Consider the following 21,633-nt stretch of genomic DNA (forward strand, 5'->3'; position numbering starts at 1 on the left):
TTTATAATAATTTTTAGATCATATTTAAAAGTTTTGTATACAATTTTTCTCTCAATGTTAGCATAGGAAGATGATCCTACTACCCTTTGTTTCTTTACATATTTCCCCGAATCAAATTTAAAGCCCAATACTAATCCATGTCTTAATCTTTTTAATAACATCAATGCATCTCATGAACATGATCTTATTTCTACATGGTCGCATACTTGTTGAATGATCTAATATGGATGATGGACATACTAATTCTCATATACATTCACAAACCAATAATTTTGCATAGGTGCAATATAATCTAGAGATATGTCTTCTTCCACCCATGCTACTCCATTGATCACATTTTAGATGATGAAATTCCATAAAACAACCATTTTGGTCCATTATATGTCATAGATCAAATACATGATAGGGTTATTGGTGACATTCTCGTAGATGCTTCTAATCAATTCAATATATGTATTGAAGAATTTTTATATAATTAACGCAACCAATTTTAATGCTTATTTAATAGTATAATTGAAGATAACTAATGGAGTATTGATCCTCACTTTGGGTTGTGTCATTTACCTATTAAGGTTGGTCCTAGGGAAGTGAAAATGTTATCACATTATTCCCACTTCAAATAGATTTTTCATATTTCTTGGTAGACCACGGCTTGAGCATTTGAGAGTTATCTCTTTTGTTGTATGTCAATTTGTTAAATATGTTCTTGATAGTAGAATTGTAAAGATCACACACACACACAACCAAGGAGCCTTCTTTGGAAATAAAGATTTATGAGGTATCAAAAGAGGTTAGAAGAGAAAGTGGGAAAAAAGATAGAGCTAAGAGACAACATGATTATATATCATATTTTACTTATTGTTCCACCCAATATAAGGGTTTTATATTGCAAAAGTTGACATTTAATGCTAAAAGCATTAATCTATGAATTCTAAAGTAAAAATTTGTGGTTCAACAAATTTTGTCAAATATTTTCATGCTACCAAATCCAAAAAGAAAGATAATGGGTAAATAAGGAAGCTCCTATAGTTCTACCTATTGGCAATGTGTTTAAAAAAAAGTACTTAACTATTAAGAGGAAAAAAATATATTTAAAGAAGAAAGCCATGCATTTGAGAAATATCAATATGATGCTAATTTTTGGTAGAAGGATGGCTTCTTGGAGGATGTTCTCCCTAAATATATTCCACAAGACATTGAGTACTATCATTATTTTTTATATATACACTTCTATTAGATTTTACTTTTTATACACATTCTTATACTTTGACATTTCTATTTATGCCATGATTGTTGTGTTTTTCTATTCTCATTTCAACATAAATATTGTCCATGTAATGTTGACTATGCATTTCTCATTCTCATTTCACCTTCTATACCATGTAAATTGTGCTTTTCTATTCATTCTTCTTTGCTTAATTAGTGTGATTTCTAATATTCCATATGCGTCTCTTATATTTTGTTTGACTCCTATACTTTTTTATGCTTTAGATTTGCCACCTATGATCCATGCTACCTTGTATGTTTCTAGGTTCCTATGTTTCTTATATTCCACACTACCATCTTTCTTATCACATGTTCCTTGTTGTTTTACTATGCTACATGATTTCTATTGTTGCCATGGTCCTTGTGTTCCATGCTTATGACGTTACTTCCATTTTATGTTTATTATGGTTATATTTATCATGATTGTGAACCTTGTCATGTTTATATTATATAATTATATGCTTATGAGCCTTGTCATGCTTATATCTTATGATCCCATGGTACAATCCTTTCCATGTTTACATCCTTTGATTTCATGTCTATGATCCTTATAATCCTTATAATCTATGCTTATATTTTATGACCCTTGTCATGCCCATATATTTTTAATCATGGTTTGAACCTTGTTGTACCTACACCTCTTGCAACTATTATTGCCTACTTGTTCATTATCTAGCCTTTAGGGCCACAATTATCCTATCATTTATCTATATTATGGGTAACATTATCATAGATGTCTCAATGTTTATCTCTAACTTATGTGCTCACATGATTATTAAATGATGACACTTTTATTATGTTTCATAGTTTATCATACTTCTTTTATCATTTGCCTATATTGGGGGCAACCTTTTACACATATCTTGATAATTGTCTCTAGCTTATGTGCTTATCATACGATGATCTATCTTTTGTTGTGCTATGTGCTTTATCATACATATCTTTTTCTACATTTAATGCTTTACCATGTTTTATATTTTCTCATCTTCTCCAATTCCTTACATTTTACATAAAAACCAATTAGATGGGACACATATTATCATTGACGTTCTTTGGGAGATTGATTATAATGATGCAACTATGACAATCATGTTCTTTTTTGGTACTAGAAAATGCTTCATTAGTATACACTGACAAATATTTTATCTTGTTATTTGTAGATTCATATCATGTTTTGCTTCTAGATGAAGCTCTTTGATAGATCATCCATATCCAAGTGAAGGGAATTTTACATTTTTTCATAGTTAAATTTTTATCACTTTGGATAATAGGTTGAATCTATTACCCTTGTCCCTATATATTTAATATTTTAAAGGATAGTTTCTTTAAGAAAATTATAATTAATGATTCTCAAAATATGTGAGAGATGCTACTCATCAATGGTTTTTCTTTATTTAACAAGTTTAAAAGGAGTAATAATTAAAAGAAGAATTAAATAATGATTTCTTTTGATATATTAAGTTGGGAAAAGGGTTTTAGGCCCTTACAACTTAAAAAATGTAAAAAAGGGGTTTTTGAAAGGACCCCAACCATTTTACAAATCTACTGGCAAGCAACAATACAGTTGCAACTAAGTTGCCAAGAACAAGCCTTGAACAAGAAATATATGATATAATAACTAGACCTAGTAGACCATACACCCCTAAAGTGGGTATGAGACATAGACATATGTTTTGGAAGACTTTTCTTTCTCCTTTTAACTATAGTCCATGAATAATCATCATCCTAATCTATCAAGTCAAGAGAGGGAGGAGGGGAAAGTCTCTCTAAGGATGCAACTAGGCACAAAGCATGAGGATAGGAGTTCCTAAATGGGGAAACCAAATGTCGAGTAGAAGTCATAAGACTAGTGAAAAGAGACACACTAAGACCTAACTAGAATAGGGGAAGAAGCCACAACAAGATCTTTAGGAAACTTAGGTGAATGAGGGACCACCACCCCATCACCAACATAAGGATTAGGAGCCTCCAAATCAAAATATTCCTCAACCACACATTCATTGTAAGATGTTTGTGAAGAGCATTCTTCCACCAACCAAAAGATCAAGTGACCTTGGGGCATGGGCAATTAGATGCCAAATTTATTACTTAATAAAGATTTGTATCCTTTTGAGTGAGAAAAATATTTTTTTCATGTTGAATACTTATTTTACTTTGACATGCTTTTGCATAGCGTTTTGCATGAACATCAAAGTAGGGGTAAAATGTAATGATGAATATTTCATACCCATGGTCTTTTCCCTTATCTTGTGGGATCAATTTGAGCAGAGTGCCTTAAATGTAATAATTAGCTTACAAGTAACATTATTTCACATAAAATTAAACATCCCATATCCCAATTCTTTCATCATTGTTCCCCAAATTTGCATCCATGATCTCTTGACCCATTATTGCCACTATAGATCAAATCTACAAATTATTTTTAAGGATTCTCATTTAAGTGGAAGGTCATTCAATGACATTTAGGACATCATGGATAATTCTTTTTTTTGGTTGGTGAAGCACGAGGATTTTTAGCATAACCCTTTCTCTAGGTGGGGCCACAAACGGGAGACCTCATCCTCAACATTAATACACATCCTCCTCCTCCTTCACGTCCTCCTTCTCCTCTTCTTCTTCCTCCTTTCTCCCTCCTCCGTGGCATCATTAACAATGCCATGATTTCACCATCACACCACGGGGTCAACCCCCCATCATGGAGAATTCTTATTAAGCCCATTAAGAGATAAACGTTATGGAGAATAAAAGGAATATATTAACATTTACATCAAAGCACATGATCCTTAGACCAATATATGCTTGCTTGTTGTCCTCAATCATTACACTTAGAACCTTAAAGGTTATTTGCAAAGGGTTTGACTAAGGGAAACATGATCCTCTAAAAAATTCTCCTAAGGTCTATGTGAACACACATCCTCATATAAGTAAACACCCAAAATTGATGCAAGAAAAATACATTGAGTCACTTCTTCCCAATTTAGATTTATGCACATTTATGTAAGGTTTGTGTCAAAGATCAAGTCTACATATGAGGGGACTAGATTTGCGTTCAAAATAGTGAACTAGTGTAAAGAACAATTGATTTGTATAATCATAGATCTTCATTTGACACCACCCTAAAAATTTAGAACTAAACAAATTCATTCTTAATATCAAATCACTTTTCCATCATGATTATCAAACTAAGCATCATATTCAATTAATTCAAATCCCACAAATTTTAATATTTTTCATTAATTTGACTTATCCTAAATGTAATTTATTAAAAACATATTATATTCTTTAAATTCCATGCCAAAAAGAACCATTGTCTTTAAAAAGTTCTTACTCCTAGTCAATATCAAAGGATAAAATTTCTTTCCCCATCGTTGTTGAGTGTTGAGATAATGCAATGGTTGATGGTCATGTTTTTGAAAGATGCATGTAACTACTTTTTATAACCCAATCTAAGTCCTCATAGCCATTGGTCATCAACATGGGGGAGCTTTTCCTTTAACGCGAGAGAGACATCGTCAAGTTGCTTTGTGCTTGCATGGGACAAGGCGAACACAGACCAATAGTTTAATATAAATCTTATGAACTCAACTAGTCATGGAATCTGGTCAACTTCTTTGTTTTATTCGATACAGAATATATAGCTATTCATTCCCTACAATGTACATGAAGCTGAAAGATAATCACTTAACTACCCAAGACATAAGATCATTGTAAACATGAGATTATTGCAGAGATACGTAAAAGGCAGGCCATTAACTAAGCTACTCATTATCAAGATAACAAGATAACAATTCATATTTTATTATATATAATAAACAAAACTATAATAGAACGATATTATATATGGTTTATAATCACACGACAAAGAAATTCACTGATACGTGCAACTTCAAATGATGAATCTTCTGTTACAGCAAAACTAAATAGAAATATTGTTTTCATTTGTGTACAAACCATGGCAGTAAATTAAACCACGTGGCTTAACTTCTGAATCTCAGATAAATACCATGGGACAATGCCCCTGACGGGAGGGAAGGACAAATCATGTACCTACCTATTCTTAGATTAAAACTTAAAAAAACAGTTTATTTTTAAAAATATTCATTTGTGGACATAAATGTTAGAAGCATCTAATGCCATCCTTCGTTTCTCTTCAATCCCAATGCGGAATACATGTGTTCGTATACTTAAAAGAGATATTTTGGTCTTTCTCTTGGATGGGAACTCCATTACTATCCCATTCCTTAGCATATATAGATATGAATTTTTGTTAATGATTGACTCATCTCTGGGTTTTGAAGTGTTCCGCAGAAGGACAAGAATGAAGGAAGAAGAAGAGGCGATTGCCATTTTAGTTAATGTGCCTGTGACAGAGGAAGAGAGAGAGACAGACGTTCTGAACAGCAGTTGCAATGAAAATGAGGTGACATCAGTTAGGCATTGGAGTGAAGTGGTGTGCAGTCCATGGGAATTTGTGAAAAGCTTTCTGCAGTGGTTTGCAGTGATGAGAGAAGCATTTGGAGGACCATTCCTTGGAGTTGTCATGGTTGTCTATGGTGTAAGCCAGGGCTACGCAGAAACCATGAAGCGGCTTGCTACCAATTACTATTGGAGAGATGTGCAGAAGATGCAGCCTGCATCTACCCAAGTTTTAATGGTAGTCGTTCTTTCAATTCTACCCAATTATTTTTTTTGCATGTTTAAAATCAGATACCCATTTTATATTTTCATAGGTTGGAAGCAGAAAATTTCTGTTTGTGATCTCATAAACATGATGGGAGAATGGAGACCTTATAAATCTTAGCTCCTAAGATTAGAATTTAAGAATATGAGTAGAATTACTTACTATCTGCTAGTTGTACTTTCAGCATTTTATACAACTATTATGGGTTGATTTCTTCATAAATTTTTTACTGTTGTAGAATTTGGGTTTCATTTAAGTTGCCAAATTTGACCTGATGTCTCATAGTAAATTTCAAATGAGGTGCCTCCGTTTCATTATTCACGTCCCCGATAATTTGGGATTGATCAAGTTTTTCTTGGATCTTGTTGTATTCAGATCTCTATAATATCTGGTGTAGTATTCAGATCTCTATAGGTTGTGTTGATGTTAAGGTATAGAACCTATGAGAACTGCCAGTATTTCTATGAGAGTGAGACTCCATAACTTTTGGTGTAATATTCAGATCTCTATTGGTTATGCTGATGTGAAGTACGTTATGTAGAAGAGCTATAGGGAGTTGTTGTAGAACCCTGAGAATTCGTAGAGCTCTCTCTCTCTGTCTCTCTCGATTGAGAAAAAAATAGTCCACTTGGACCTTGTGGTATTTATGAAGCACAAGCTAATTTGGTCTTGCTTGGACATTTCTGTGAAAGATTGAACACTACTTGTGCATTTTCAGGGTGCTCAGATTCCATTACTTCTTGTTCTCATCACTAGAAACATAGAATCTTGTCTTACACTGTCTTGATGAACTGAGAAACAAGTCTCTCTTTCCTCTCTGTCCTCCACTTTCTAGATGGTGGTTCTCTGTATTTAATGTTGCTCATAAACTTCACTTTAAATCATTTCAAGATAAAGAGAGTCTGTAGAATGGACTGGAGCTGTCTTCCATATCTGAATGCACCATCTACTACACAATCTGTTTATACATTAATCTGGGTGCTTAAATTATACCTATACTGCAGTTGTACTGCTTGCACTCCATAATTTGGATTTCATGATATGCTGGCCCAGAATTCCACCCATAACAAACATGGAAGCATTTTGGATTAGATTACATCAAATTATTGAAATTTGAATTCCTGGTTACCAGAAAGCTGAGTTGTTTCTTGGAGCGCTTCATGTATCTCTTCATGCCTTTGTTATCCTATTTCCTCCAGTTAGAATCTAGATGATGTACCTTTGGAAAGAGAGTCTGCCTGGCTTATAAATTCTCATTGATATTGTTTAAACAGTTTGGTAATGTGATAAAAAATGTAACAAACCTTTGCCTTTTCACAATGCAAGAGTGCGTGTAAGAAAGAAACTAATTTATAGTGTATCTATTGAAAGGTATTTTTTGTTTCAATTCTCATCTCTTTCCACATGCCTAACTAGTGGGCGCCTTCAAGTGTGCCTTGAATATAGAGGGAAATTAGATTGGATTCTTAAAGAATAATATCTCTTTTGCCTTTGTAATCTATATCCATCCAGCATATACCATACAGTGAGTACTCTATTGGGGACAAAGTTCAAACATATTATATCAGTGCATAATGCAAACCTCCTTATCAAAAATATCCTAAATTTTGTGTTCCATCTGCAGACATTTCTAAGACTTTTGATTGGAACAAATTCCAGTTTGTTTTGATGTATTACCCAAGACCACTTTACTTGTGAATTTTCAAATGTTAAGGGCCTAAAGTTGCATGCGTTGTAGAATTTGCTCATGCATCCATAGATTGGTCCCATCTTTGCTAAAGCTAAAATGACTTCTTGATCGATTGGTCATCTAATTTCTTGAGAGGCTAAATAGGTTCTATTTTAATAATGTCCATGAAACCAGAATAGTCTACAGGGTTACATTGATACAGCTGAGCCAATCAGCATGTGGGCAATTTATACAAGCTTACCAAAAGTGTGAAACTGCTTGTTAAATACAAGAGAGGATAAGATTAGAACATAGTTGCTGCCGCCTTCTAAATGGCGAGTCTTCTCCCATAAATTTTGGTAGGAGGTTCCCCTGCTCTCTCTAATCCTATCTTTTCAGAGTTGGTACACATAAATTCAACTCTCAAGGCGTCCTTGTAACTAGCCTAGATGTTGTAAGTGAAGCATTCTGTGATGATGTGCCACTCTATCTCTATTTCCCCTGAATTACAAAGTAGATAAATGCCCTTCTCCTTTTCCTTTGGAGCTGCCCATCTACCAATATCACACTAAGTTGGTACGAACGAGTTTTCGTTCATAAAATGAGCATCTTTGTTTTCTACTTGATTATTTTTCCTGTGCAACTTTTTTAGTCATGCTCATCTGTGAAGCTAAGTTTGTATCATTATATTGTCTCTTTGTGCCTAACTTCTTTGTTGACATGGTCAGACTGGTTGCTTCCCCCACGTTATTTTTGATTTCCTAGTTGATGCTTGGACATTTATATAAGTTGATAACCCAACTATTATTTTGTTTCATTCCAGTACCCCATCTTTTGTTTATAGCTTCTTCCATCACCGCTCTAGACAATTTGTTCTCATCCATGCCTTTGGCTTTCTTTAGGTAGAATAGTAGGTGTATCATAGCTTCTTCCTCTGGTGGAAAAGTAGGTGTTTTTGCTAATAGAATATTTATGGGGTTGAAGCCATGATTTTGAAGTTGTTTGTGATTAGGTGCTTCTGGAGTCTATATATTTGTCTCCATTTTAGGCATGATGTAATGCTGGTCCAAATGTTATGTGCAGGACACCATATTCGACAAGTAGCCCAAATAAGATCCTCCTGGTTTCCCAATTCCACAATTCTGTCTCTGGAAATATTATGTAGTGACTAAAATGCTTTCCATCCTTGTATTCTCTCCATTCTCCATGATATCTGGCTGAATTTGTTGTGGAAAGATATTACTAGATATTTGTATTTGACCAATACCTCTAGATCAACTTCATATGGAAATCTTTGTAAAGTACAACCACGAATTTGGTCCACAGTTACAACTAATTTGCCTGTATCCTTGCAAGCTGACTTTATTAATGATTTATCCTAGGCTTTGGCAGTTGGTGAGAGTGTAAGCTCGAAATTGATCTTCTCTTTCATGAATGATTTGAAAGAGATGCAAATTGTTTTTCTAAATCCAAATGTCTAAAGGAACCTCATCTGTCATGCTTTTGTGTTGTGGAAGATGTAGGTTGATTTGAAAAAGAAACTTGCTATAATCACCAAACATATTTCTGGCTGAGAGAAGCATCTAGTAAAAATGTAAAATGTTGCAAGATTTTTAAAATGGTCACACATAACTTGTGTTTTCTCATATAATGTGGTCTTGATCATCTCACTACCTTGGTTGAGCATATTTGATGATGACAGATAACTCATTTGGTACCAAGTAGATAGAGGTATTGTGAGCAGGAACCTTCTTCTTATAGCCTGATCTTGTTTCCATTCAACATTTAGTGCTTAAATTTCATTGATCTGGATCCAAAGATGTAACCCAAGACAAAACATATAAAAGTTAGAGGAAATGTAGTTTGAGTGATGCAACAAAATCATACAAAAACACTATTTATGACATAATCAACAACTGAACTAAATAGAATAGAGAGGACAATTTTATACGAAAATTGGACTAGAAATTAAGGACTACAAGTTCCATGAAGATGAGATTGTAGTTTGGAGTAAGCAAAAACTAGAACTACTAAAATTAAGCTAGTTGAAAATAAAAGAATATATAGTCCACCTACTACAACTGGAAAATCTTTGAGGTAAGCTGAAATGGATTAATTTCTAACCAGTTGTTGATTCATAAACTAGAGAAAGTTAGGCCTTACAACTATTCATAATATACATATTTTAATGAAGGATAATTAACTGTAATTCCAAAGCAAGTAAAAGCAGTGAACTAAAAGGAAATTGAGAGCAGTAAACACCACAAATAAGAACACACAAGGATTTTACCCTGGAGAACCTGAATTCTGGAAGAAAACTCCAGCAAAAATGAGGCAAAACCCACACTTATACACTATATTTAAAGGGAGGCACACAACCAGCTTGCAATCAACTTATTTTAACTCCTAAGATCACTACTACAGCTCTTTACTACACACTTTCAGTATCGTAGTTTCCAATAACAGCCAAATGAACCAATGAACTCTACTAGAATCCAATATCATTCAATTCAAAACCTTCTCTTGATGCCTCTTGGGGCATTACAATGCTCAATAGACTTGGACATCCTATCAGAGATCTCGTAAGTCATTAGAAATCATATGGAAGAGGAATTCAAATTGTTCTTGGGTTTTACTGGTCATTTCAGAACACATAATGAAATCATTGCTTTATGCAATAACAAAACTGCTGCTTTGTGAGAAAACCACCACTTGAACCAGCAACTTTTTATACAAAGCTGTTGAAACCTTCCAAATTTCTGCTAATCCTTGCAGCTTCATGTGTCTTCTGATCTGTGTTCCACCTCTCCAAGGAAGTATATTGATCATTTTACTGATCACACCCCTAATTGAAAAGACATTTGGTCTCCAAAAGCTATGAATACTCAAAACAAGAGGGATTCTCCTCACAATGGACAACATTGCTGCTACTTCACTTTGCGTCTTTCTAACCAAGATCCCAGAAACTGCGTTCACTTGTCATCAATCATTTGAAGGTGCTTGAAGAACAAAAGTGCCTGAAATAGTTGAAGGAACTATATCAATATTCTTTCTCCTACACTCAAGACGAATGATTTGGGTCCTTCTGCTGAACACATCTTTCTTGTTTGAAGATTCAGGGCCATAGGCTGCTTGTTCTTTCCCTTTTAAGCATTCAAAATGAAGCACTCTCCACCTTTTCATAATTTTGTTAATGTTTTAGCAGCAGGAGATTTCATTATGCCTGCGATGGTTTCTTCCTACACTTCAAAGAGAAGCTGATGTGTAACGGCTTCCTTGATAACTGTCACCGACCTGCATCCTTGCTGGCAGCATTTTCTTTCTATTCCATCTGATGAAAGGGTCGGTTGAATCATCACCTTCGTGGTTCTTTTGGTTACCGTTTATGTAGCGGCATGTATAGTAAATGCCAACAAGAATATTTCATGTGAGAAGTATGGGCGTTTCGTATTCCTTTGCAGTGGCCATTTTCGAGCATTGCCTTGTCTCCTTGAGTATGTTGCGAATTGTTTTTGGGCTGGGGGTGATGTTCAGATGTGAGAGACTATTTTATATATGCATCAGTGATCTTTCAGAGGATGAGTTTTTCGACAGTATTTTCTGTAGCATCTCTGTATCTTCTTCAACGTATATTTCTTCTCTTTCTTCAACGTATGATTATTACATGTTACATAAAGCTTATATGCTGGTCATATTGTAGAAGCCTTTAGTTTCAGATGTTATCGGGTTCATCTTCGGATTGTTAAGTGTTAACAATTGTGTTTAGATCATTCAGTTTGAGAGCATTGTACTCAAGTTTGTACCTTAAATAAAGTTTGATTTTTGGTGTGGCTGGGTTTTTCAGCCTCAGGTGGAGGGTTTTCCTAGGATAAAATTTGGTGTGTCTTGTTCTTGTAAGATTTTCTAAGTTTCAGATTGCTGTGTCTTAGCTTTCTTATTCTAACATTAACATATTTCCTGTCAAACGCAATTCCACATACATTCATAGGTGTAACATCTAAAACCATGTCATCAACAAATTCTTGGTTAACAGCAAGATTTATGCTACATTGCTTACCTAAATTGATCCAATCCAAAACGTAAGTCTTGGGGTATTTGTTCAAATAATTGATGTATTAAACAAAAGATTTTCTAAGTTTCAGATTGCTGTGTCTTACCTTTCTTATTCTAACATTAACATATTTTCTATCAAACACAATTCCACATACATTCATAGGTGTAACATCTAAAACCATGTCATCAACAAATTCTTGGTTAACATCAAGATTTATGCTACATTGCTTACCTAAATTGATCCAATCCAAAACGTAAGGCTTAGGGTATTTGTTCAAATAATTGATGTATTAAACAAAAGAGAAGAAGGCTCCCTAAATAGATTTACAAAGACAATGTTTCTAAATGAAACAATCATGAACAAAAGCCAGAATTAAAAACTACCTAAACTAACTAAGATGACCATTAAAGAAACATTACATTATTTTAATACCCTCCTTTAATGGTCATCGTCCTAACAACTGTATAGTTGACAATCTGTAGGTCTTTTGATCACAAACACAAAGAAGGCTGCCCATTCTCTTCAGAACACTTTGTTGCTACTGAGACCCTCCCAAGATCTACAGAATTTTAATGATCAAGGTAACCACAATGTTGTTTGTAACTAGGTCTATATATGGGTTCGGATTGCCTTAAGGCAACATCCAAACCATTTAGGACTGGACCCTATCCTAAAGGGTAATGTGACCCCAAGTCTAAGCCCAGCCCTATACTTCACGCCATCCTAAAACCCCACGCCACAATGACAATATTGGTGCCAAAAAGGAAGGAAGCCGACTTGCAATAATAAAGGTTAAAGATGCATATAAATAAAGATACTTTGCAAAGACAAATCATTCATTCAAGTCAAGTGAATTAGCTCTGCATGAAAAGGTGCGAATTTACAAGGAGGGTGTGAACTTGTCCAGACTTGTGCGAAATTGTCCAAGAGGACATAGGTTGTTTTGGTGCAGACTTGAAGAACTTATAAGTGCAGATCTATCATACAAAAGGGATCAGATCTGACAAGGAAGCTAAGTATTGTACTTGTGATTTTAAGGGAGAATATATAATCTGACCTGTGGGTCTTTAATGCTGAGTTTTTCCTCCTTGGAGGTTTTCCCAGGGTATGTGTGTTTGTCACTTGTTTACTTCCTTCATTTCTGAGTTTACTAAATTATGATTTACTAAAATGTTACAAATCTGATTAACAAACTAGGGCATAATTAAAGGACATAAAACTGATTACTGATCTAGGGCACAAAAATTACATGGTATCAGAGCTAAGGTGTCACTAACTTCAGATTTTAGTAAATCATTTGGTACATATAGCTGCTGTTTGTTTTCAGATTAAAATGTCAGGTTTGAGGGCTGAAGATAGACTTGATGGAGCCCTTGATTTTGCTGCTTGGAAAGTCCGTATTCTATTAATCCTTGAAGAGAATGATCTGCTGAAATTCGTAGAAGAAGAAGGGCTGTCCCCTCCAGAAGATGCTGAAGAGCTGAAACAGTTCAAGAAAGACTCCCTCAAGGCTAGGAAGATCATAATTGAATCCGTCAATCATCTTGTCACTATCATATCAAAGTTTGCATCTGCCAGGGAAATGATCAAACACTTGGAAGGGATGTATGAAGTCAACAACCTCAGCAGGGCTCTTGCTCTAAGACAACAGCTTCTTCACATGAAAATGAAAGAAGAAGACTCAATCATAGCCTATTTCATGAAGATCAATGAACTAAAGGACAAGCTAAGTACTCGTTGATTGCCAAATCTCGGATAAAGATTTTGTTATGATTGCATTAAATGGTCCACCTGATGAATGGGAACCATTCATTCGTAGCATTGGTGGAAGAGCCGATCGTCCCAACTTTGAGTGTCTTCAATCTGATTGCATCAAAGAGGAATCTCGAATTGAGGTAAGAGGAAAACTCAAGAACTCCCACAAAGATAATCATGTTCTCTTAGGTAAATCTAGGAAAGGTGGACATTGGAAGAAAGAAAAGAGAAGCAAAGATTTTAGATCCTCCTATGATCCAAGGAAGAAGTCAAGAGATTCCTCTCACATTCGTTGCTTCAGATGTGATAAGTATGGTCACTATGCCAGAGATTGTCAGAATGATCCAAAGGAAAGGGAAGTCAATTTAAATAAAGTTGCCGAACAAAGTGAGGATTATCTTCTTATCTCTGCTCTATCCAGCAATGTTCCTACGGACAATAATACATGGATACTTGACAGTGGTGCCTCCAGACACATCTTAGGTTTTCGTGAGCATCTCTTAGATCTGATTAAGGACACCAACCTTCATGTGGTAATTGGTGATGATGCTCGATACTTTGTAAAAGGTTCTGGTACCACCTCTTTAAAACTAGATTTTGGTATTTCCTTACAACTCTGCGATATTCTCTTTGTACCTGGTATTAAAAGAAATCTTATTTCCATTTCTGCCTTAGAAGATAAGGGTTTGCAAATAGCATTTTTTGAAGGGAAAGTACTCACTTGGTCTAAGAAATCTAATTTCAAAACAGCTCGTGTTATTGGAAATAGATGTGATAGTTTATATAAGCTTGCAGCTAATCCAATTCAAGCTCTCATTCATGAGGCCCCTGAATCATGCGAGCTATGGCATAGAAGACTTGGACATCTACACTTTCAAGCCCTTCCCACTCTCGGTAAAATGGTTAAAGGTATGCCTAAACTTAGTTTATCTCATGATGATGCTTGTAAAGGTTGTGCAATGGGTAAGAATGTAAAGAATCCTTTTCATAAAAGCGATAGTAGGGCTAAAGAAAAGTTAGAACTTATTCATTCAGATTTATGTGGTCCTATGTCTATAGCATCTCCTAGTGGTTTCTTGTATTATGTTATCTTCATAGATGATTTCTCTAGGAAAACATGGATCTACTTTCTTAAATCTAAAGAGTTTGAAGAAGTCCTAAATAGATTTAAAGAATTCAAAGCCTTAGTTGAAAATACTACAGGAAATCGAATTAAATGTTTAAGGTCTGACAATGGAGGTGAATACACCTCAGGTAGTTTCTATGACTTTTGTGTTAAAGCAGGAATTAAGAGGGAGTTCTGTGTTCCCTACAATCCTCAGCAAAATGGAGTTGCTGAAAGAAAGAACAGGACCATTGTTGAAGCTGCAAGAGCCATGATCCATGATCAAGACCTGCAACCTTTTCTATGGGCGGAAGCATTCAAAATTGCAGTTTATATTCAGAATAGATGTTCTCATCGTATCCTAAAGGATGTGACTCCTGAAGAAACCTTTACAAGAATCAAACCTGACATTAGCCACCTAAGGATATTCGGGAGCTCGGTGTATGTTCATGTGCCTAAAGAAAAACGAACCAAGTTGGATCCTTCTAGAAAGAAAGGCATCTTAGTGGGATACAGGGAATCTTCCAAAGCCTTCAGGATCTACATTTCAGGTCAAAGGTATGTTGAGGTAAGTAGAGATGTAACTTTTGAAGAAGATATTGCTTTCAAAAGATCTAAAGGTTCATTATCTAACAATAATGATATGATGATTGAAAATCAAGATTCAATAGTTGATGCTAACCCTGAGATACAAGAGGAGTCTACTGACCTTCCGGATCAAGAAGTTCAAAATGACCCAATAGAACCCATGAACTCTACCGATATACCTCAGGATATTGTGATCTGCAAGAAGAGAACACTTTGGGTTAGAAACACGATTCAAGATGCTGAAGGATTTGCTGCTCCCAGAGGAACCTTTAGAGATAGCAAGAGATTCCAAAATCACGCCAACTACATTTCTGTGATGTGTAATATTAGTGAGTTTGAACCTCACAATGTAGAAGAAGCCATGTCCCATCATGCTTGGAAATTAGCCATGGATGAAGAGTATGGGTCTATCATCAAGAATAATGTCTGGGACATTGTACCCAGACCCAAAGGTAAGTCTGTTGTTTCCTCTAAATGGTTGTTTAAAATTAAGCATAATGTTGATGGTAGTATTGAAAAATAAAAAACTAGGTTTGTAGCTCGTGGCTTTTCTCAAAAGGAAGGAATAGATTATGAAGAAACTTTTGCCCCTGTTGCTAGATATACTTCTATTAGATCTATAATAGCTATTGCTGCAGCCAAAGGTTGGGAATTGCATCAAATGGATGTTAAGACAACCTTCCTCAATGGTGTTATTGAGGAGGAAGTCTATATTGAACAACCAGACGGTTATGTAATCCATAAAAGAGATTCTCACGTTTGCAGGTTGAAGAAAGCCTTATATGGGCTCAAACAGGCTCCTCGGGCTTGGTATGAAAGAATTGATAAGTACTTATTAAACTTAGGGTTTCGTAAGAATGACGTTGATGCTAACATTTACCTAAAGATTTATAATGATGATATGCTTATTTTGGTTTTGTATGTGGATGATTTATTTCTCACTGGTGAAAATAAATTAATTATAAGATGTAAGAAAGAATTAGCATCAGAATTTGAAGTCAAGGAAAATATACTATTAATATTTTGAAAAGATTTAGAATGATGGATTGTAAACCCATGCATACTCCTATGGAATCTAACTTAAAGAAGTTAAGTGTTTCAGCAGCTAACTCTGATTTTGCAGATCCATCTGAGTACAGGCAACTGATTGGATCATTGATGTATTTAGTCAATACAAGGCCAGATATCTGTTATGCTGTGAATGCCCTTAGTCAGTTCATGAGCTTGCCTAAACTTGTTCACCTGGTGGCTGCCAAGCACATCCTAAGATACCTGCGTGGCACTATTGGTTATGGGCTGAAGTACTCACTTAACACTTCAATCTTCCTGGAAGGCTATTCAGATTCAGATTGGGCAGGAAGTGTCAAGGACAGGAAAAGTACTTCGGGTATCTGCTTCAACTTGGGTTCTGCAGTGATCTCTTGGGCATGTAGAAAGCAATCCTCCGTAGCATTGAACACTGCAGAAGTTGAGTACATTGCAGCATCTGTTGCATCCAAAGAAGCAGTGTGGCTTCGCAAACTCCTTGTTGGATTATTTGGTCAAACTAGTGGTCCTACCACCATTCATTGTGATAATCAAAGCTGTATAAAGATGTCAGTAAATCCTGTATTCCATGACCGGTCCAAACATGTGGAAACACACTATCACTTCATTCGGGATATGGTGCAAAGAGGCGCCATTCACCTAAAGTACATTAGCATGATTGAATAGGTTGCGGACATCCTTACCAAACCTTTATCCAGAGTGAAGTTCGAGTACTTCAGAGATAGACTTGGAGTTGTGGAAAACGGAACCTTGATTGAGAGGGAGCTCCAACCTCAGTGACTCCATCTACAACACTTTGATCATTCTTTGCTTGTGTGCAAGAATGAATTGTGTCCAATCTATGCTTGTGTGCTAGATGGAAAATATGTAATTATGTAAAGACCCACTTGTGTATTACACTTTCTATGCTTGTGTGCTAGAACCATCCTCTGCTTGTGTGCTAGGTGGGAGATGTAATTCTATGCGTGTGTGCTAGATGGAACTCTAAAGGTTCAGATTATGTATTCTCTTCTTCCCTAGTTAAGAGGGAGTGTTGTTTGTAACTAGGTCTATATATGGGTTCGGATTGCCTTAAGGCAACATCCGAACCCATTTAGGACTGGGCCCTATCCTAAAGGGTAATGTGACCCCAAGTCTAAGCCCAGCCCTATACTTCACGCCATCCTAAAACCCCATGCCACAATGACAGTATTGGCGCCAAAAAGGAAGGAGGCCGACTTGCAATAATAAAGGTTAAAGATGCATACAAATAAAGATACTTTGCAAAGACAAATCATTCATTCAAGTCAAGCGAATTAGCTCTGCATAAAAAGGTGCGAATTTACAAGGAGGGTGCGAACTTGTCCAGACTTGTGCGAAATTGTCCAAGAGGACATAGGCTGTTTTGGTGCAGACTTGAAGAACTTATAAGTGCAGATCTGTCATACAAAAGGGATCAGATCTGACAAGGAAGCTAAGTATTGTACTTGTGATTTTAAGGGAGAATATGTAATCTGACCTGTGGGTCTTTAATGCTGGGTTTTTCCTCCTTGGAGGTTTTCCCAGGGTATGTGTGTTTGTCACTTGTTTACTTCCTTCATTTCTGAGTTTACTAAATTATGATTTACTAAAATGTTACAAATCTGATTAACAAACTAGGGCATAATTAGAGGACATAAAACTAATTACTGATCTAGGGCACAAAAATTACACCCAAACCGTCCAACTTGATGTTGGGAAACAAAATTACCCCTCCCTGTAGCTGGAGTCACTGAGAACGACTTCTCAAATTGAAACCACGATTTTGAGGAGAAAATCAGCAAACCTGAACTGCTTCGAAAAAACAGCCGCAATTTTTGTGGGAAAAAAATCGCCAAACCCAGAAACGATTTTTAAGGAGAAAATCGAAAAAACCCAACAATAATTATTTAAAATTATAAAACTGATACAAATAATTTTTGATGAAAAATTATAAAAACCCATATATATAATTTTTGAGGAAAAATTATAAAAACCCAGAAGTAATAACTTTTTTTTTAAGGAGAAATATTCTAAAGCTCGTTACTAATTTTTTTAGGACAAAAATTATAAAACCCCAAAAATCTAGAGAGCCCTCCTGAACTACGGAAACCCTCACAAGGGCATACAAGAGCAAATGATTCTTTGAAAATTGTGGACGAAGCTACTCAAAATGAAGCCAAACCCTTGGTTGCCAAAAAATGCAGAGAAATGACAAACCCTAGCCACAGGAAAGTCAAGCATAAATCGCCAAACAAAAGAAGATGACGTTCGCGGACAAAAACACAACGCACCAAACGTGTAGAGCTCGAAACCAAAAGCATGAAGACAAGGTTGCAAAAACCAGAAACTAGGGCACAAAACATCAAGACGCGGGGCATAGAGGAAAACAGAGCTGACGAGATGGAAACACAGAGCCGAAAAGAAATCGAAGGACTTCGTGTGGGTTGAAAGACAGGTCACATAGGTTGTCGTGATTCTTCGCACAATCAGAGAAGCCTTCACATGCGGACAAAAACTCTTAAACGGCAAAAAACACCTATGATCTGCAACCAAAACATATGCTTCACACGTGGGCTTCACCCACGAACCTCACAAAAAAAACATGGGTTGTCAAAACCCTCAAATTTGCAAAGTCATTTTTTCATAAAAAACCGATTAAAAAAATTTCTGGAATAAATTCCAAGGAGGAGGCTCACGAATTTTTATTAAAAAATTCGCCAAATCTTAAAGAAGCCCACCGACCTCTACTCTAATACCATGTTCAAATAATCAATGTATTAAACAAAGGAGACGAAGGCTTCTTAAATAGATTTACAAAGACGATGTTTCTAAATGAAACAGTCGTGAACAAAAGCCAGAATTAGAAACTACCTAAACTAACTAAGATGACCATTGAAGAAAAACTACATTATTTTAATAGTATTGATAAGTTCCGTACCAAGTTTTCCAACCAATTCTTGAGAAATAAGACTAGCGTGGACACAAGAACTAAAAAATGCATCAAGTTAACATTCTTGATTTATATTGCAAAGCTTAAGCAAATTTGAATGCTCATTTTCTTCTTGTGCAAACAGATAAAAACATACCTTCTTTGTAGTGCATGATGATATACAATCATGCGCATGAACTACATTCAATTTATGTGCCCTCATCACGTGTAGGCATAGTGATTTTCTTAACACTTTACCTTTTTCGAAATGACATTTTTTTGGATTTCACTTTTAGAGTGTTGCATCTATATATCCATTTGCATCACAATGGTCACAATACTTTGTGGGTTTTGCTTTGGTGCTTGTAGCATTTGCCTTCTTTCAGCTTTGTCTTGGCCATGGCTCCTTTTGTCTTTGGAGAGGATGGATGGCTGTCTACTTCAAGCTAATGAGCATGCGCACATGCTTTATCTATGTTCACTAGTTTAGAGAGCAATCTAGGCCTCCAAATATGGCTATGAAGGCCTTTGATATATTACCAACGCCTCCTCTTCTTGCACATCTTTCTTCATTTGGATGGCTCTTCTATGAAATTTACAAGAGTACTCATGCACGCTCTATCCTTTTTGTTTCAAATTTTTTTACTCCATACATTTTTGCTCTCTATGATCTATTAGATAAAATTGTTTATTGATCAATTTCTTAAATTGAACTCATAGAAGCTTGTTTTCTTAAAGCCACAAAATAAGAGACATTTCAAACCAAGTTAAAACATTTTTTCCATTCTCAATCTAGCAAAGGAAACCATTTGTTTGAAACTAAGAGTATACATACTAAAGTACACCTCCAATGGTCAAGTTTTGCTGCATCTACTTCTCCTTCAAAATGGGGTTAATCTTAATATTTGCTTAAGCTTTGAATTGAATTGTTCATATTAGACTTGATTCACCATGTATTTTCTCCTCTTTTTCCACGGAGTGAGTTTTCCCCTTGCTCTTGGTATCTTCCAATGAGCACAACTTTTTCTATTCCTCTCATGGTCTTCTCCATTAACTGACATACAGTTGAAATATCAGCTTCTAGCTTGAGGAATCTTGTTTCATCAAGGGTTTTTGTATCTCTTGCCATGCATCTTAGTCCTCTCTTCCGACTATAGGATTCAATATCTCTTACAAGAAGGCAACAAACTCTTTCCCACTTGACTTGTTGTGGGCATATACCTGCAATATTACTCATCACTTTCTCAAAGGAAAGAACTTTCTCTGACATCAAACTTGATTCATAAATTAGAGAAATCTAGGCTTCACAAGTAGTCATCACATATATACCTTAATAAAGAATAACCAATTGCACTAAGCAAGTAAAAACATTGAACTAAAAGGAGATTGAGAGCAATAAAAACCACAAATCAGAAGATACAAGGATTTACCTTGGATAACTTGAATTCTAGGATAAAAATCCAGCAAAAGTGAGGCAAAACATTCACTTATCCACTATCTTCAAAGAGAAATACAATCTTACACCTCTTGGGCACACAACCAACCTGAATTATATCAGTCCCCTAGATCATTATATCAGCCCTTTGCTTTACACTTTCGGTATGTATCCTATGTCAGTCAAGTGAATCTATGAACTTTGTTAGAATCTAATCCAGTTCAACGTGATGCCTCTTGGTGTGTTTACAACTATTAAATAGACTTGGACAGGCTTGTTAGAGATCTGAGAAGTCATTATAAATTGTTTGGAAGAGGAATTCAAAGTATTGTTGACATTACTGGTTGTTTTAGAGAACATAGTGAAACCATCAATTCCCTGACAAAGCCACTGCCTATCAATCAGTGAATTCACACAAAGCGGTTGAAACCTTCATTTTCCTCCAAAATTTCAACTGCTGAGGCCTTCATTTTGCTTCATGTGTTCTGAACTGTATTTCACTTAGTCACAGAAGTCGATTGTTTTCTTGATCGGCATGGTGAATTTGTGTAGGTTATTGTAGACATGAGAGGAAATTTGTAAAAGGCCAGCCTTTGTAGATTGCCAATTGGCAGTATTGGTTGACTAATCTTGGCAAAAAGCATCAATGTTGAAGTATGCGCATCACAAGTTGGTGCCATCGATGTTGGCCCTAAGTTGACATTGTCATGATTTGGCACAAGAGTGGATCTTGCTGTGAGTTTGAAGTTTAGCACAAGGTTGACGTAGCTGAAGATTGGCCTGTAAAATATGAGGGTTAAAATTTGGCACCAGGCTCTGCAAAAACATCACCAAAAAATTGAAGGGACTGTGCACCCAAGATTGGTGAAGACACTACCACCAATGTTGACTTGACAACTAGCAAAGGTGAAGTTTGCACTGATGTATATAAGGTGAAGAAGAAATAAATGCCACATGTAAGCCCAAAATTGCCAAAGCTATGGAGGTTAGCAGGGAGTTATCCAAATTATTAACTTGATTCCTGATTATGCTTTCTTGATAATGTTTGTTAAGTGATGAATATTCAATGGTCAATTTTCAATAGAAACTGTTATTTATTTATTG

At 35.7% G+C, this 21,633-nt stretch overlaps 1 protein-coding gene across 4 annotated transcripts in view; it reads left to right on the forward strand.

The window, feature by feature from the left end:
* Positions 1 to 5,133: 5,133 nt before the first annotated feature.
* The window catches only part of LOC131026685 (probable folate-biopterin transporter 6), a 56,970-nt gene continuing 40,470 nt past the window's right edge, over positions 5,134 to 21,633 (forward strand). For 2 of the 4 annotated variants that reach the window (XM_057956614.2, XM_059213554.1), the window contains exon 1: positions 5,418 to 5,920. In XM_057956614.2, the coding sequence (XP_057812597.1) occupies positions 5,426 to 5,920 (495 nt within the window). In that variant the 5' untranslated portion in view covers positions 5,418 to 5,425. Of the gene's footprint in view, positions 5,310 to 5,417; positions 5,921 to 21,633 lie in introns of those variants that run through there. The other 2 variants (XM_057956613.2, XM_059213525.1) reach the window with 2 other exon arrangements.

The sequence above is a fragment of the Cryptomeria japonica genome, chromosome 1 (assembly GCF_030272615.1).
Source record: "Cryptomeria japonica chromosome 1, Sugi_1.0, whole genome shotgun sequence".
In the NCBI taxonomy this organism is placed as follows: domain Eukaryota; kingdom Viridiplantae; phylum Streptophyta; class Pinopsida; order Cupressales; family Cupressaceae; genus Cryptomeria; species Cryptomeria japonica.